This window comes from Mesitornis unicolor, unplaced genomic scaffold (genome assembly GCF_000695765.1).
Source record: "Mesitornis unicolor isolate BGI_N332 unplaced genomic scaffold, ASM69576v1 scaffold18711, whole genome shotgun sequence".
NCBI classification, from domain to species: Eukaryota; Metazoa; Chordata; class Aves; order Mesitornithiformes; family Mesitornithidae; genus Mesitornis; species Mesitornis unicolor.
In genome coordinates, this window is record NW_010165995.1 from 57,991 (window position 1) to 76,247 (window position 18,257).

Sequence of the window (18,257 nt, forward strand, 5' to 3'; positions counted from 1 at the left end):
ATCTTCAACTGGTCCTACAAGTGCAGCATATATGCTTTACTTTCGCACTGTGCCAACGGCTCTCCTTCCTTCCCCCAGTTTCAGAGGAGAAGCAAAAAACCAAGGAGTACAAAATGCAATGTCCAGCAAATACCAATAATTTGATATTCCAGCTCTGTCGAATAGCAGCAGCATCACAACACCCATAAACTAGACTAGACATCAAGACGTACAGCTGGAAAACATCATATATAATTATAAGCCTGCATAATAGTAGGAAAAATATACCAACAGTTTGAAATAGTAGAATCATATGAAAGGGAAAATAGATCTCTGCCCATTAAAAACCACATACAACTGTGCTGAGAGGGAAAAAATTTATTGGTCCTTTAGATTTCTGATGATGGCTTCCATTATGTTCAGCAAATTCATTCACATTTTACATACAAAGGATATCTTTTCTTCATTTGCAATGTTAGATCTAGCTTAACATTCAGTGGAAATACAAGGAATAAAAGCAAAATAAAATCTTGCAATTATTAGTGAAATACATTATTATTTTTTTCCTATTTCAGCAAAACATTTGCAAAGAACTAGGTTCTGTGCTCAGTACCCATCTTCCATGAAGAGAGCTCTTGCACACACACAGAAGGCACTTGAAATTCCTGGAGGCTGGAGGAGGAGGGACCAGTTATCACTTGGATATCAATACGTTAATTTTTAATAAATGCAATCCTAGTATAAATTCAAACAGCCACAAAGCATTAAGATACAAAAACTTTGCTAGACATGCTAACTAAATGGCTGCAAAGCTGGAGTACAACAAATCCTTCGTGTCACTGCCACCATTAGTCATCTCCACCACAGAGGAGCAGGAGTGCTTTCCTGTAGTCCCCAGATGTATCTTTCTGTTAATATAACAGAGCAGTCACCATGAGTCACAACCACAGAAACTCAAAGAAACGCAGCAGCCAAGGAGGAGTACAACAGATTATACATTTTTCCCACCCACAGGAAATCCACTTGGATGACTCTGCACGCAGGACTGACAAGGAAATTCTCTGTCTCTTATGTTAGAGCTATATTTACACAGAAAGACTTTCAGAAATCCAAAAAGCCCCTGAGAGCTTTACTAGAACCCTATTACCCACTGCATGTTAAAAAGCATTCATCTGCAAGTGACAGAGTCCAAACAAAAGAGAAGCCCAAAGCAGCACCAAAAGCAACAACTTTTAAATGTGCAAAGTGCTGCTGCCATCACTGAGAAAGGCCCCAGCTCTGCTCCCTGTAACTAATGGGAAGCTCTGCTACTAATTCCATGGGGCATCTCTATGGACCTGACTGACAGTGTCAAAAGCAACTCCACTCAGCCTAATTAAGAGAGCACAGTGTTAGGAACAAGAATAGAAAAATGTAAAAAGCAGCACTTGAAAATAAAATAAAATAAAATAACCCCCCAGTTAAGTTTTAAGGGAAAAAAAAAAAAAGCATTTTGGCTTTGACTTTGCATCAGCAGCTGGCTCTGGATTTCTTGCTGGCTCTTTTCCTTCCCATCCACTCAAAGGAAATTATGATTCAGACACTAATTCCACAGTGAAATGCTTTCCACTTTGGAATGGTGCAAAAGGTTCCACGCTGCAATCCAAGATTTAAACTTCAACCTCGTGGTAATCCAGACTCCTAACCCCAATACTATTTCTCTGGAGCCAGCACTCTCTCTGAAGAACTAAAAATCAGAAGGAACCCAAGACAAGAAAAACAAAATGAGGGAGTAGCTAAAAATGGTATATGAGTCATCATAATTTCAGAAGACCACATCTACTTTCCTAGTGAACATTGGACTGGAAAGAAACCTTCAGCTTACCATAGGCAATGTCTCCCACTTAAATGATGCTATGTGGTACTCCACAAAACTGCAGACCAACCATCCCTGCTCTCAGAGTACACCGAGTTGTCCAGCTCTACTCACATTGGTCCCCTCCCATAAAAATAAACAGAGAAAATAATGACACCTATCAAAAAATGGAACAGTAATTTTACCTGAATCATTTGGTGCAATGATTTTGCAAAATTCTTTCTGAGTTCTTGTCTAATATCGAACAGATCGATTTCACTCCTTGAAACCATGACTCTGATCAAGGTATCATCATCAGTGCCAGCCCCCTAAAGAGAAAAGTTTAAATAATATTAAAATATGAGTTTGTTCTAGACAGATGCTGTATCAAAACAACAAATAAAAACCAGGGTGCAACAAGAAAGCAAGCAGTGTCTCAAAACACTCCTGCATTACATTTCTACTCCAAAACAGAGAATATCTGGGACAATATCACAAGACATTCACACTGCAATGTGGAGAACGGAGGACTGACCATGCAAGGTACTCTAAGCCCTTGACTTCTATGAAGTGCTATACAGTCAGACCTTTTATTTCATCTCACAGGCTTCAACTGTGAATGCCTACACAAATTTAAAACAATCCAGTTCCAAGATTACAGAGTACTATATCTGATCACCACAATCAGAATCACATGCAAACCATCCTTTCAATGTAGTCTGAGACTGCAGAATTGCAATCAGGTTCTGGAACTGGGTACATAAATCCTAACAATGACAAATACAAAGCATGTAACATAGTACAGAGCAAGGCACAGGCAGAACAACCAACTCCACAAATTACTCAGCTGTTTATTTTGATGGCAAACTTAAACCTTTTCCAACTACACAAACACGCCTCACTCTTTTATTCATCTTTGCTGATTTAATTTATTTTTTTTTAATATATCCTGTGCTGGCAGGCTGTGCTAGACTAACATCCTGACCTCTCCTACTCAGACAAGGCAGACTCCACACAAGCTGAAGCAATACAAATTTTCACGTGCTGACCTGCTAAGGCACCTCAAGGAAGGACTTGGCAGAGCCCCCACGATCATCTTCAGCCTAACGTCCAGGGCCACTCAATCCTTCGACTGGGTGTAATATTCTTGGATTACATCTAAAAATGCCCTAGAGCTGCTCAAAAGTTATGCCATGGGTCTGGTGGTTTCTGAGTAGGATTTGACATTAGAATCTGGTAAAAAACAGGCTCTGCCCCACCTAATCATGAAAGCAAACTTCGCGCATTATAGAACGGTATCATGACAAACTGATAAATTAGAAGTACAAACTCTTCTGCTGAAGTAGAGAATGAAGATCTGTCTTATCTGAAGTGCTTAATGATTTTTATTTACATTTTTAAAAAAAAATGAGGATCTCACCAGCAGACATTAATCAGGCTTCTCATAATAGAAATGTAAAAGATTCTAAAACCTACAGAAAAAGGTCTTCTGTTGCATTCTCTAAAAAATAAAAATAGGTAAATAAGAAAGAAGTAATCTTCCTCATACAGCTCAGCATACAATATTTTGTATTCTCCACCTGAATCTTATTTTACACTGATGTTTACAAAAGAAGCAAAACAGCTTTTCAAAATTAAGCTATCACTTCATCTCTTTTCACTAATTCTCATGCTGATACCTCATCAACACAACCATCTGGTGACAAACATACTTCAATGTTTTTCTGCAGAGGGAATGATGAGATTCTTCAGGGAAGCTGATAACTTGCCTGAAAACAATAGACTACCTACCTTGGTTTTAATTAATATTAGCCACTGAGAGTTAAAAATACAGTTTCCCTGCTTATCTCTTCCTATCCAAGAGAAGGCAAAGCCAACAGAAACACAGCTGTGTCACTGATGGGATTCCCCTGCAAAATCTTTTGTAGCTGTTTAAGCCTCTTTCCTTAGATGGCTATGATGGATAGTCATCAAAATGTGTTTCAGAGCTAACTACACCTTCAGCCTGTAAATCCACCACCTAAACACACTGTAGTTTTTATTTAGCTGAAGGTACCCAGTGGATCTACTCAGACATTTTCTAGTGTAACAAGTCCAAAAACAGCTGATGGGGCTGATGATTCCTATAAAAGATTTATGGTCTGACAAACTTACAGTGAACTTGAAGTAAAGCTTATGAATCATTTGTATCCTGTCTCAGACCTGCATTCCCCAAACATTTTGCAGATGCTTACTGATACAGGATCCTGATGGTATTTGCAGCAGAAGAAGAAACAAGGAACAAGCGAAAGGGAGATGAATTGTAACTGGGGGAGATGGAAAATCATGTATGGAAAAACGTGCACATACCTTCATGGAATGATAGAGAGTCTCGGCAAAATAGGCAGGCACACTTCGGATGCATTTCACTGAAAGAAGACGAAGGATTAAATTACTGATTGCTCTTCAGTGCAGGAAAATCTTTCACTGTCAAGACAAGGTGTGTGTTACTGAATCATTCTCTCCAGTGTGGACAGCTAAGTATACAGCTGCCACCTAGTCTGTTCCTCTGCCTCAACTCTTTAGCTTCTAGAAGTTAGAATGCACTGTATGTTTCCAATAGAAAGAGACCTTGCTAGTCAAATACTACTCCTAGTTACAAATGTACTATGACATTGTCCTAAGTGAGATGCCAGGAATAGAAACAAAGGCAGAGTTTTGTCTCACTTCCTGATAGAGGTACACATGACCAAACAGAATGCAGCTCAACACCATCCCCTACCCCTCCAACCCAACCTTGCCCACCTGGAGCCCCTGCACTCCCCGCCACACACAGCTATTAAAGGACGAATACAGGCCTGTTCTCCAAATACAAAAATAGATCACAGGTGATTAACTTTTAAAGTAACCCTGTTTTCATGCCACTTCCTGTAACAACTGCAATTTAAGGAGGCCTAGGAGTAAATGAAGAAGGCCCACTCTAGATCTATTAAGACATAATTACCAACTGCCAAAAGCAACTTCTCCAAATCACCAGAGGTTTCACGGTCAATGGTCTCTTCAATTTGAAAGCCAGAGATAGTCATGTACTTGTCAAACACTGCAAAACGGAAAGTGTGCTTAGTCACAAGTTTAGCCAGCATTTCTCCCAGTATCCCACTCAGTGCAGGTTAGCGCCATCTGAATGTCATCATCCACTCATTTAAAATATGCCAGAGGGAAGAATATCTATTTCCTATCTGATTGCTACTATACAACACATTCCTATGCCCGGGGAGGAACAACCCCATGCACCAGTACGCGTGCTGGGGGTCAAACAGCAGGACAGAAGATTTGCAGAAAAGGAGCTGGGAGTCCTGGTGGACACCAGGTTGAACAGGAAGCAGCGATGTGCCCTAGTGGCAAAGGTGGCAAATGGTATCCTGGGCGGCCAGCAGGCTTAGGGAGGGGATCCTTTCCCTCTGCTCAGCAGTGGTGAGGCCACACCAGGAGCCTGGGGTCCAGTTTTGGGCTCTCCAGTACAGAAGAGATATGGAGCAACTGAAACAGGTCAAGTGAAGGGCCACTGAGACAACTAAGGGACAGGAGCATCTCTCCTATGAGGAAAGGCTGAGACAGCTGGGACTGTTCAGCTTGGAGAAGAGAAGGCTCAAGCAGAATCTTATGAATGTGTACAAATATGTGAAGGGAGGGTGTAAAGAGGATGGACGCAGGCTCTTTTCAGTGGTGCCCAGTGCCAGGACAAGAGGCAATGGGCACAGGCGGTTCTGTCTCAACATCAGGAAACATTTTTTTACTGTCAGGGTGACTCAGCACTGGCACAGGTTGCCCTGGGAAGTTGTGGAGTCTTTGGAGATATTCAAAAGCCCTCTGGATATAATCCTGCGCAGCCTGCTCTAGGTACCCCTGCTCAAGCAGGGTTGGGCAAGATGATGTCCAGAGGTCCCTTCCAAACTCAAATGTTTTGTGATTCTGTGATGATTCACTGATTTCATCCAGCGAAAGTGTGTAGGAAGAAGAGGAAAAGGGAAAGCGGGGAAGTTTTAGGAAATGATAAGCATTTTTCTCAAGGCAAGCTATCATTCAGCCTGAATACAAGATCTTGTCTAAACTGGGCTACCATATCAAACAAACCTCACTCAAACTGTCCTATTGGCAGTCTATTTGAGTCTGTGTTCATGAATATCTGTAAGACCTGAAGTTTTCTATGAAACCTTACTTTTCTATTATGCTAAGTAAATGTTGGATGCATCAAAACAAACTCTGGGATTACTTCATTGCAAATAATGGTAAAAAAACTAAACAGTAAAATCACAAAGCAAATTACCTTTGAAAATACAAATGAATCCAAAGATTCAAAAAGAAAAACAAAAAAATTGTAGGACCAAAGCAAAACTTAGTGGTCATTATTTCGAATGGCCTCAACAGCTTGGTAAAACAGACTTATGAATGGGTAAGGAGCAGGAAAAAATATTACTGTCTCTACTAACAGCTAATAGGGTATGCGCCTATAAAAGAGTTGATCTTTTCAGGGCTGGATCTCCATCAGGCTATGATGACTCATAACAGACTCTCAGAATCACTTCTGTTGCCATGACCTCTTTCAAAAGTTAAAAAAACAACCCCAAACAAGCAAGTATCCAGAAAGAAACGCTCCAGCTGTCCCTCAGTCAGACCTATTGCACATCTGCAGTATTGATTTCCTTCAAGCAGGAGATCACCACTGCTGTGGGGAAACTGAATTACAGGAAACAAAATTAAATGTATTAAGTAGAAGGAAGAGGCAATTAAAGATTTCTGGGCTTAACAAATGCAGTACTGAAAGCAACTTTTCTATCATGTCTACCACTAACTGGGTAATACTGAGACCTCAGGCAGAAGTTTTTAGTCATACATGAAACCATACTACTTACCCCTCCTTAAATGGGAAACACTTCTGGTTCCCAAGATGGTGATGAACTTTTCCTCATCTGTTCCCCATTTCAGCTCCCCAGCTCTAAACAAAACCTGTTGTAAATTCAAGAGATCAAAACAACAGCATTTGTTATGTGTCCATGCACCCTGTTGAAAAGCAGTATTTGTCTCACTCTAAGGAGCATTAAACTTGCATTAAACTTACTAACAAGCTATAGCTGGAGAAAAAAAAATAGAATTGTCAAGTACTGAACTGACTGTAGAAAGAAATGTTATAAATTCTGAAATCAACTGTGAAAGTATTTACATAAGTAATACTGCTTAAGGCCCTAGAATTGACCGCATGCACAGTCCCTCTCTCATAAGCCTAGAATTTTCTGAAACTGTAATAATACAGGAGATAAAATCCATTCCTAATACTGCTTTTTTTCTTCCTCTTTTTCAAATCAGACTAGAAAAACTTCACATGATGATTCATCTCAATGGGAGAACCATGCTAACTTGGCCCAGGAAGAAGTTTTCCAAGAAGGAGAAGAAGATGTATTTAGAAGCTCACAAAACCAGGATTTGTGGGCTGCTAAATTCTTAGTCACATGAAACCTAATCAGTAACAGATTTTAATCAATTCAGCACATTCATTGCTCTCCAGGCAAGTCTTTCTTCAATGCAAATAATGACTGGACCATTAGGAGCACTTAGGAAATTTAAGCACTTCTAAAAAAGCTGGAGCAAGCAACAGAAGGGGGAAAATGGGAAAGAAAAAAAAATTCAGAAAATGAAAGTAGTTCTTTTTCCTGACACTCAGAAGTTCCTTTGCAAATAATGTGCTAAACACCATGCAAGGAGAAAGGTCTGTTGATATCATAGTATATAGCCGTTTTTCTCCCGCCTCAGGGAGAGCAGAGGACAGGCAAACAGATTACACCTATATTCAGGCAGTCTAATATTTCCTAGAAAAATCCAGGCAACCAAATTTGCTGCATAGCAACACTGCTGGCCATCTGTTTGTCTATAACATAAAACCTGAATGTGACGTTACAAACTTCCTATCTATGTTTCTCCCACAAACCTATTCAAAATGCGTTTGTGACTGCTGCACGCTCTTTTTAACATTAATGGTACAGAGTACAAAAGGGTGGGAGGAAAAAGGCTATCAAGGCATTGCAAGGACATTTTGTTCAAAATAACACATGTCAAGCTCTTCAAATGAATACCAGCATTCTCCACCCAGTAGCAGATGTGAAGTCCCAGCACAGCATTTAGAAACTCCAGGAATGCTTTTCTGCAGAGATCCTAGAAGTTGTGAATGGCATTTTATGTGAGCTCTAAGTTTTCACCTGCCTTGCTGCTGTGCAATACCCAAAATGTCCGTCAACTGTATAACTTAAAAAAAATATATATTCCCAACATCTCTTCCAAAAAGTTAAACTTTCTCTTTCAGCCATTCTCAGAAAAGTCTTGCAAGTTCTCTGCACATTCACACTATCTCATAGCGTGAATGTGCGTTCCCCAAACTGGTTTCAATTAATGCAAGTAATCACAGACCACCTCCCCAAAAAAAAATCACCACTGAATAAAAAGGTTGCTCTCTACTGTTTCAAATCCCTCCCAGAATATCATATTCATCAAGACAAACATTTGGTAGCGAAAACCAGTCTTGCATTTGCACAGTCACATACCTCAATATACCATCTATACCTGCCAAAATTTCTAAATCTGTTCCAGCTATGTTAGATGTTGAATGTAAAGATATCAATAAAGAGAAACAAGACAGAACACATTAGCTCAAGCTAAATGTACATAAACTACAGAGACCATTTAGAAAACCAAGACTTTTTCTAAGTTTAAGTATGGTGTCTCCTAAATTTAGATGCTCGTTTAAACTCAACTAAAGAGGCAAAAAAGACTCTTATCTACCTAACAAGGCCTGTGATTCATGGGTTTCATCAATGATGTAAACCCAGCTAAAAGGCAAGACTGACGCAATTTCCTGAAACAGTCAGGTCAGTGATTCAAACATTTGCCTCACTATTTTTCAGGCTCTGGTTTCCACAGGATTAGTTTTAATAGCAGGAAAACAATGCTTTCTGAATTTACATAGCAAAGGACAGGCCTGTGCCAGTAATACACATTTGGCCTGTCTCTCTCCCCATCTTGCCCTGCTATCAGGAGAACATTTTATTGATCTGGTATTCTGCTTTTCTTCCTTGCCACCTTGAACAATCAATAGATTTTCTTTCATCTCAACTGACAATTTATGAGAAGAAAACGTCTAGCCCAGAGTTATGTGAAATAACCAAGAAGAATGTATTAAATGAGTTCTGTAATCAAATCACTGAAACATTGACCATCACTACAACTAACAAAGCCAGTAACATCCAGCAAGAGACTGCATCACAGTCTCTTTACTCCTGGTCTTCCTTTTCCTGTCTGAAGCATAGGTGTAGTGATCAGTGCCATCACGGACAACACTCGCAGAGGACAGTATGTGAGTCCCTAGAAACTCTTTAGAGGCAATTCTTAAACTGTCATCTGGTTACAGTAAATCAGAATATTTGGTATATTCTCTCTTTAGTATTTCACCCTTTATGGAGGCATCCCTCACCAAATAGCATTAACATTTCACTACTACACACATATGATACATGATATGTAAGGACTGAATTCAGAGAGAAGTTCAAGTTCAGATATTAAGGCATAATCCATTAACATCTCTGAGTTTTCCAGCAGTGGGTGTCTCTGTCACAAAGCCTCAGCAATCCTAACCCTTTCTTCCAATGATCTCATCACTGTTCCATTCAGGCACCTCATTAAGTAATAAGCGGAACAAGACATGCTTAACACTGAAATACAGAAGTGCCAAAAATCTTACTCCAAATATTTTGGGCTTTGACACTGCTTTGTCCAGAACATATAAAAGCACAGGAAAATGTAGTAAGAAGCACACAGAAAGAAACTTAACAATTTCTCTCTCACATTTGAATTCTAGCTATATACAATCTCTGCAAGGTAACTTGTAGCAATGCCCAAAACCCCAAGTCATTCACTCACCTGAGCATCCTGCTCAACGAGACCTTCATTGACGCTGCCATCAGGATCTCTATTCGCCTAAAGAGGATGTTTTAAAATTGTAAACTGAAGAACGAAAAGTTGAATAAAAAGACCCCAACAACTTATTTGTTATATCAAGCCTGTAAGAGTTACTGTGAGAAGTCAATCCCCAAAGCACCCTCTCCAAAATCACATTATTTTTCCATTCTTGCTTGTATGTATCTTTATGAAAGAAATGTTTTGATCTCCTGTTACCTTCAAAACCCCACGTAGCACACATTCTGCTATGCTCATGGGCATTACAGAAGTTTTTCAATCCAGTGATGTTGAAATGACCCGTAACAGACCATAACTGACCCTGCAAGCCAGGGGAAGTGATTCAGTTTCAGAACCAATCCTGCCTATCACCAGGCCTATCTAGAATCCCAGCTGAGTAAGCAGAAAGTGACAAGTGTACATCAGACAGGAAAGCAAGTGAAAATCATACACATATGCGTGCACACCAAGAGATACCGACCTGCAGCAGGACCACCAGCAGTCTCTGAAAATAACCTGATGTTTCTCCTGTTATCTTATCCTCCAAGTTGGCCTCATACTCTGCAAAAGAGCAATACCCATTCACCACCTTACAGACTTCCTTATTATTTTGAGGCAAAAGCAAGGAAAGGCAAAAAAGTTAATTTGACTCACAGTTTGTGGAATCTTTTATCATAAAAGCTTTAACAATTAGAATATATTCTGCCTTCACTTATAACCTAACATTATTGTAAAAGAGGTGAAAAAAAAAAATCTCACATCTAGTATCAAGAGGAGATTGCTCAAAATATTTTGAAATACAAAGTTAGATTCAGCTCTTCAGGGAGCTAAAGAGCACACAGATCTGGAGTTATGCTGAAATACAGCAGTCTGACAACTGTACAACAGCTGTGAGCCCAGAAAAGTCTGGTACTAATGTATTTTGTCCATGGAGACCCTAAGTTTTACCTTGAACTTCATTAAGACATGAGAATTATTTTGTGGGGCAGGAATCTTCGTAGAGGTAAAATAAACGTGCTAAATTAAACGCTGCCTTAAAAACAAAACAAAACAAAAAAACACCAAACAAAAAACCCAAACAAACAACAACAAAAACCACACACAACAAAAAATCAACCCCAGAATAACAGGGTAAAATCACACACTCCTGTGGACAACCAAAAAGCTGCACTTGTTCTAGCACAAATGTATTTGAACAGAACACTGAGCAAAAGACAAAAAGTAACTTCTGTTTCTTCCAGTCATACCAGTTTTCTAGTTTCCAATTACTAAAAATCTCGATTCAAAGGGATGAAAATAACGAGTGAAAGAGAAATGCATTTGAATGAATTTTAACTATAAAGCACAAAACACCACAACCTGCATCCTAGTCATAGCCCCAAAATAAAAACTACTTTAGTTTACAATTCAAACTCAATGTTTCTTTCAATAGGAAGTTTTGCCACACAGCAGAACAAAATCCCACTTATTGAACATATCTGTCAGTTCACAGATAGACCTTATTTGAAATACGCACTAAAGTTCTATTAAGACAACTGAACAGACACCACAGAACTTCGTTTTATACTGAACTTTACCTTGCAGATAAACCTGTTTAATATTCTGCATTTCTGCAGGTGTTCTGGAGGCAAGAATCTCAGTCAACACTTTCTCATTGGTTCCTGCTCCCTAAAGGGGTGCAAGCAAAAAAAGTATAAATCCGTTGGTGGAATAACAAAAGAAAAATTAGAATTCTCTTTGACAATCAAAAGCAAGTATCAACTCATTTTGACCAAATAAAGAGAAATCATTTTCTTTTTATCTGGTATATTGTGGGAGTTTCAGAAAGAATTTCTTCCAGTTCTGGGTTGTTCCAAAACCAACCCAATGCTTAATAAAAGCTCACTGCTGCAGGATTCAGATGAGCCCTTCCACGTTCAAGCACACCCAGATATGCCTCAGTTCTTCACTGGTACAGTCAATGACATCAAGGTAACTGAATGAAGAGAGTAACAGTTTCTATCTCAGCTCTAGTTCATAGAATGCCTTTCATCAGCAGGTACACAGATAAACGCAGAGCCACCCAGCAGTCTTTACCCTTCCCTTCTATGAATTGCTCTGTGTTAAACCCACCCTCTCTTTCACTGCAAACACACACATTTTACAATAGAATAGCTGACCCAGATAATTTAAGCTGCTGCACTCTAATTACAGCAGACACAACAGGCACTCTTCACTTTTACAAGGATAAAATTTACAAAAGCCAAGGCAGTATCTTGTTTCCACAAGTCTGAGTTGGTAACAATAAGCCATTGCTGTTCGTGCTTCCAAAGGAGTCACTTCACAAAAGCAACGCCAAAATACAATACTGTGTATTTTTTGCTTCGGAGTGTTATTTACAATCCTTCCTATAAAGAAAATCTGAATACTAACTGCATATAAAGATATCCAAAATACAAATCTGCTAGGTTACATGTAACCATTTTCAAAATGCAGATTGTTTCAGGAACACACCTACTCAACAAGTGAGGCAAGCACAATTATATTAGCTCTCATCTAAGCAGCCTAAGTAGCAGCAGCACTGAAAATCGATGGGACAGTCTTCAGAACAGACTTAATGCTCTGAGTTGTTATCTTGCACTGACGTCTCTGCTATTGCAGAGAATACTGTTGTTATTCACCTTAGCTGAACTGCAGCTGGTATCAACATTTTTCCTGTGCAAACGCATTTTCTGAAATCCCCTCATGTTTAATACTGTTTTTTGTAAGTGACAAGAACAAAACCACTCTTGTATCACTATCTCTATTTTCCCTCTTACGCCCATCTGTTCTGTAATTTCCCTGCCGGTCTTTGACTCGTAAGTCAATAAGAGGAACTTTGGAATATATATTTTCCATTTAGACAAAGCCTTTATCAGTTTCTTTGTCAGGTGCCATCTCCCCTTCCAGGATTAAAGTTTCTGTTGTTTGAGATACTATTTGCTGGGTCATGGGTTCACGAGCCCCAGCTTGCACAGTTGACAGAAGCCTACATATTAACCAGTGGGTCATCAAAGATCCTGGGAGTGTGTCACCCAGCCAAGCACTAGCTAACACAAGTCAAGTTCAATGTCCTCTGCTTTAATTAACAGGTTCTGTCATTAATCCAGGGACATCCAATTCCTGAATTTCCACAGGCTGATGATATCAGACAGGTGTGACAGAGGAAAAAAACATAGGGCCACATGGAAGACAGCACACATACAGATTGTAAATTGTTCGTTACACGGCCTTCCCAGAAAGGCACTGAACGCATTCAGCTGGAGAGAGAAACCTTAGAAATGTAACACTGACAGGGCTATCAACTCTTCCCCCTGTATTACTGGAGGCAGCCTCTAGAATACATTCAATAATACAGATAGTGCCTGCTTGTCATTTTGGTGCTGGACATCAGTTTACACAGCTATGCTATCCCACCAATTTTGGAGTTCCACTGTAATCCCTCAGGTGTAAAACACTCTATAGCTTAAATAATAGTCAAGAAGAGACATACAAAAAGCATCACACTTTAATGAAATGCCTTGACCTAAAATGCAGATCATGCATACAGCTGTATAGATATAAAACCTAGGTTGCTCATAGCAGAAAAATCTAGTGTCCACTGGACTTCAGCACTGTACCTGAGCAACAAAAAGAATTTAAAAGCAACATGCACATCTGCTCATTATATTTAAATCAGAAGGCACAAATCTTACACTATGTAGATTTTAATCTGCATCTACAGCAACACCGTTCTCTTAACATTACATAGTTTCTCATTAAAATAATTCCACATAAAACATTATACAGACTAGATTTCTAAATTGCCTCTAACGCATTACTCGACTAAATAAGAAACCAGGCAAAACTATTGTATTAGCAATAATAGCAGGTATTAGCATAACATTCCTAATTAAAAAAAGGCTACTTCTATTAGCACTTCCCTAACAACTCACTGAAAGTTCATTCCTAAAAACAACAAGAGAACAACAAACATTTCATACCATGTATTAATTCCCTTCCCTCAGTCCTCTTACCTTGATGGCATGCTTCAGGGCATGTGCATCAAAAATACATGCTGGTCTCATCAAGGATACCATCAACGTTTCAAATTTGCCAGTCAGTTCTGATTTCAGGTCATCTACAAGATCCTAATGCAGAACAAACAGTGCTGTAATGAACAGGAACTCACCATTTAAAATTGATGCATGTGTGTCTGCAAACCAGAAGACTCTGAAGACACATCAAAAAGCACAAGGGACAAGACTCTCTTTGTTTTAATTGCTATTTGAACTGAAACAAACGTAGCCAAATAAGGCAGAAGAAAAGGATATATGGGCATTTGGAAAACCTGAAACATATAGTGATTTTTTAATATTTTTTCCAATATAGAAATTATTTAAACCCTAGTTTTAAACCCTGCACTTGTTATTTGAAACAAAGGCTACCCAGCTAGAGTATTAATAGATCCAACAATGCTTTAAGAAAGCAACAAGCTTTGAACTCACTTAAGGCTTTATCTACCATTACTTGCTTTTGTTCTCTCCTATAGTATTAGGCTGCTTTATTTCTGCCACATTTTCTCACTCTAGAACATTCTTTTTCTGTTATCATCTTCTGTTGCAGATCTTGTTTCAAAATATCTGAGAACTTTTTCCATACTGAGAATGAGGTCAGTACTAGAAGCATGTTAACAGGGAACTACAGGAGCTTCTGCACAAAAACCCATCTAAGACATATTGGACTGAAATATAGAAGAAAGTAACTCCTTTGTGCTAATCTTAAAGGAATATTCTAAATTAGCCAGCATTTAAGGATATGACAGGGAGAGGGAGAGGGGGAGACAGAAGCAAAACTATATTTTCTTCAATGGAACCTTTTACAGAGCTCGCGATGAATGTGCCTCAAAGTTTTCATAGGCCACATTCAGCTCATTTCTAGAGTTATTTTTTTTTCTTCTCACCCTGCCAAATAAGGTTTTAAAGGCAGATGCAATTTCTTGACGCTGAGCATTGTTTCTGCTGGTAAGGATCTTCAAAATAGTTTCTTCATCAGTCCCTGAAATAAGAAAGAACAAAGAGTTACAAACACACACTAAAATTTAAACAAACAGCAGTGGCACAAACTCAAAAGACAATTAAAGATGCTTTGAAAATAACAGCTTGCTGACAAACAGCAGAAGCATTTAAGCAACAAATGTCACCATAACCCAAGCTGAGCCGCCAGGTTTGGTGTTCTGCTGTTGCAAAAATATGGCTGGAGGACCTTACATGCTGTTTGTTCTCCATCAGCACTGTTTCAGACACTGCTTCCAGCATCCCAGGAATTAGCTATAACATTTAGTCACAGTCTGTATTCTACAGAGGAGCCTTGCCTTTGGGCTCACTAAGAGATTTACTTTGGAATAAATAATCTGCTGATTTACAGCAAAACTCAGTCCAGTAACCCCAAATACCCCAGAGTACAGAACTGCAGAGCTATTATGCATTTTATATACAATAGTTTGCAAAGTAGCCCTCACAGCACAGCATCTTACTAGCCCTCCTGAAAGTGTCAATAGGCTGAGGTGTATCACACTTCCCTTCGTCCCTTCCTTCTGCTTCCTCCTGCAGGCAGCTTCAAAAAAGTAGCAAATTAGGATTCGTTCTCACAGGGAAATTTCGGGGCAGAAAGCTACAGTGTGACTTTACAGATGACTCGTTATTCGACATTCATGCTGTGTGCTTGTATTCTTTGTTCACAGTAACTGCAATGTGCTTACAGACTCCCACACCAACGGGACAGTTGCAGGTTTTCCAAGCACAGAGCTGCTACTGTACTGCCAGAATTCTCCACAGTTGTCACCTGCGAAGTCACATTCTAGCTTACTGTGCAGTAAATGCTGTGTGCAGAAAAGCCTGTTGAGTATCATTTTTTAATGGTAATGTGAAAAACACTTTCTTTTTTTCCTTATGCTAACCTAAAAATAAACATCCTTAAGAGCAGCAGTCAAAAGTAGGACATGCCCAGACTCCTGCAGTCCTAGGGTTGTCATTCCATGGCATGTAGACGCATGCCCTATACTTATCTGCTAACATTTAAAAAATTAGTTCAGAAAGGATGTTTTCAAGACAGAAGTGAGAGTCCTTTCTGAATAATAAATTATTCTTACCCATTCCCTTCATGGCCTTACGAAGGGCTTCTGCATCAGCTCTGGCATCAAAAGGAGAGAAGGCTGTCACGGTGCCTCTTGTGTACTAGAGGGGGGAAAGAGGGTGAGGGGAAAGGGAAAAAACAGTGAAATAGAAGATAGCACCTTTCAGTTCTCCATATATGACTTCAGACTAAATTTGAATCCACAATCCAAAAGAATGATAGCATTTTTCCTGCAACTGTCCAACTAAATAGCAGTCTGTGTGTATTTAAGCAGTCAAAAAGTCACTCCAAAAGTACTACTATGGTTTTACCCAGCAGTACACCAGCTACGTTCAAGTATATTTACATAACGATAGTTTGCAGGATTGGTATTTACAACGCTGGTGCGTGAATGCAAGAGAATGACTATGAAATTCTAATCTGTTAAAGTAATTCGGGAAATCAATTGCACAAGTCACGTATGCAAGAACAGCTGCACAAAGATCCAAGACATATTTGAAAATAAGGACTTCCTCTTCTCAAGAAAAACCACTGGAGCTTTCAACCAGTATCACACAGATTTTTCTCTGTCACATTGCACATGGGACCTACTGAACTCTGCATTGGCTTTCAATTTTTCATTACGTTTCTTCTGGCATAAGAAACTTTTTACTAGTTATTCAGCTACATTTCTCATAGTAGTTTACAGCTAAAAAAACCCAGTTCAAACATAACGTTCAATCTTTTGATCAGCCCATCGGAACAAAAATAATTCTACTACGTTTCCATGGAACATGGCTCTTCAGGGAGTTTCTCTTTGGATAGAAGTATATTCATCCCCCTTACACAAAAATCTTGTCTTTATTTAAACATGACAATTTCAGAACCTGTATGTGTAGAGCACAGTAGTTTATTTAAGCTATAAAAGTAAAGCAATGGCCAAAAAGGGAAATTGCTTTCAGGAATAGGTCTTAGGAATAGGGAGGTTTTCCTAACAGCTGTAGAGAAATTTCTTGTAAGCATCTCTGTACAAAAGTAGTAATCAGTACAAGCAGGACATTTTTCCACTCTCAAGAAAGTACATGAAAGAAAGTGCCAAGACACCTACTGAGACTGGCACCAGATTATTTCACAGGCAGCACAGCCATCTGGCCTTTGCCTCAAGTTAGCAATTTCAGCCACATTGTGCTTTGGTTTCAAGTCAATGGACTCATCCAAGACAAGTTAGCCAGCAAAGCAGAGAGAAAAGAGCTGGGGAGCACTAACCAGAAACTGCCCTGGAGCTCCGCTGCCTCTCAGGCCCCTGTGTGTTACTGCCACCAGAGACTCCCTACCCCTCCTTGAAGAAGCAGTAATGGGTTAGGTTTACCTCCGCTGTATTTCAGAAAATCTGAACACAAAGTATCACAGCATTTAATAGCAACAACAAACTTTTTTCTGTTTCTCAACAAACTTTCTTTTTTTACAATATCCAGAGTACTTCAGAGGCATTAACAGTTCCTCTGAAGCATTCTGCTTTCCCCATTACAAGCAAGTTTTTAGGCAGTACTTCAAATTTAGGCACAGCAATATGTACTTACTCTCATTTTCCAAGCTAATTCCAAAGGTTAACGTGAAAAAAATCGCAAGGCTTTGTGACTCAGTTTTAGAAATTGAATTTAATTTGGTGAAACAGATAAAGACTGAAAAGCCTCTGTTTTCCTCCTCCTCCCTTATTACTACGCCAGCCAGCATAGGGTTATTTAAAAGCATATTTCCTGCTGTTTTGTTTTGTATCATCTTAACTAATATTATAGAACTACCACCATTCTCCTTTGAAAACGAAAAAGAGTCAACAAATCTCAGAGGAAATAGTTACTGACCTTTGAGTTAAAGCTTTCTTTTGCTTATCTTGTTATAAGCAAGTGGAATTCCACTTCACAATTCCTAAATCTTGTGAGAAAGGCCCAACATTCCTCTGTGGCTGTTTCAGACAACACAGATGTGAACATTAAATGCTAGATTAAACCTAACTCTCCATCACCCATCTCATTTTTGTTAACTAAGAAGAATCCTTCCATAACCCTTTTTTCCAAAGCACTGTGCAGAAAGCCTCAACATACACTAAGCTCGATGAACAGTTCCTGAAATTCTTCTGGTGTAGCTGTAGCCTGAAAGTTTTCTCAATGTCTGGCCACCATCTGCATTCCAGGCATTTCCTTTCGACACGCAGCAAGTACTGGATTTTGGCTACCCACCTTCCATAACCACTCTCAATCAGTACTGAAGCGGCACCTAGCCCACAAACCAGAAATACTGCTGCAGTTCTGCCATCCAGAATAATAAAAATCCATGTCACCTGGTACCACAAAGA

General features: G+C 39.3%; 1 protein-coding gene across 1 annotated transcript; it reads right to left on the reverse strand.

The window, feature by feature from the left end:
- Positions 1–510: 510 nt before the first annotated feature.
- ANXA5 (annexin A5) lies at positions 511–16,026 on the reverse strand (the record flags this gene model as incomplete). The annotated part of the gene is made up of 11 exons (XM_010194822.1): positions 511–887; positions 2,020–2,142; positions 4,163–4,221; positions 4,797–4,892; positions 6,706–6,799; positions 9,758–9,814; positions 10,275–10,354; positions 11,371–11,461; positions 13,828–13,941; positions 14,754–14,848; positions 15,942–16,026. Coding segments are annotated over 11 exons (954 nt in total), but the record flags the coding sequence as incomplete, so codon positions are not given.
- Between the last annotated feature and the right edge of the window lie 2,231 nt (positions 16,027–18,257).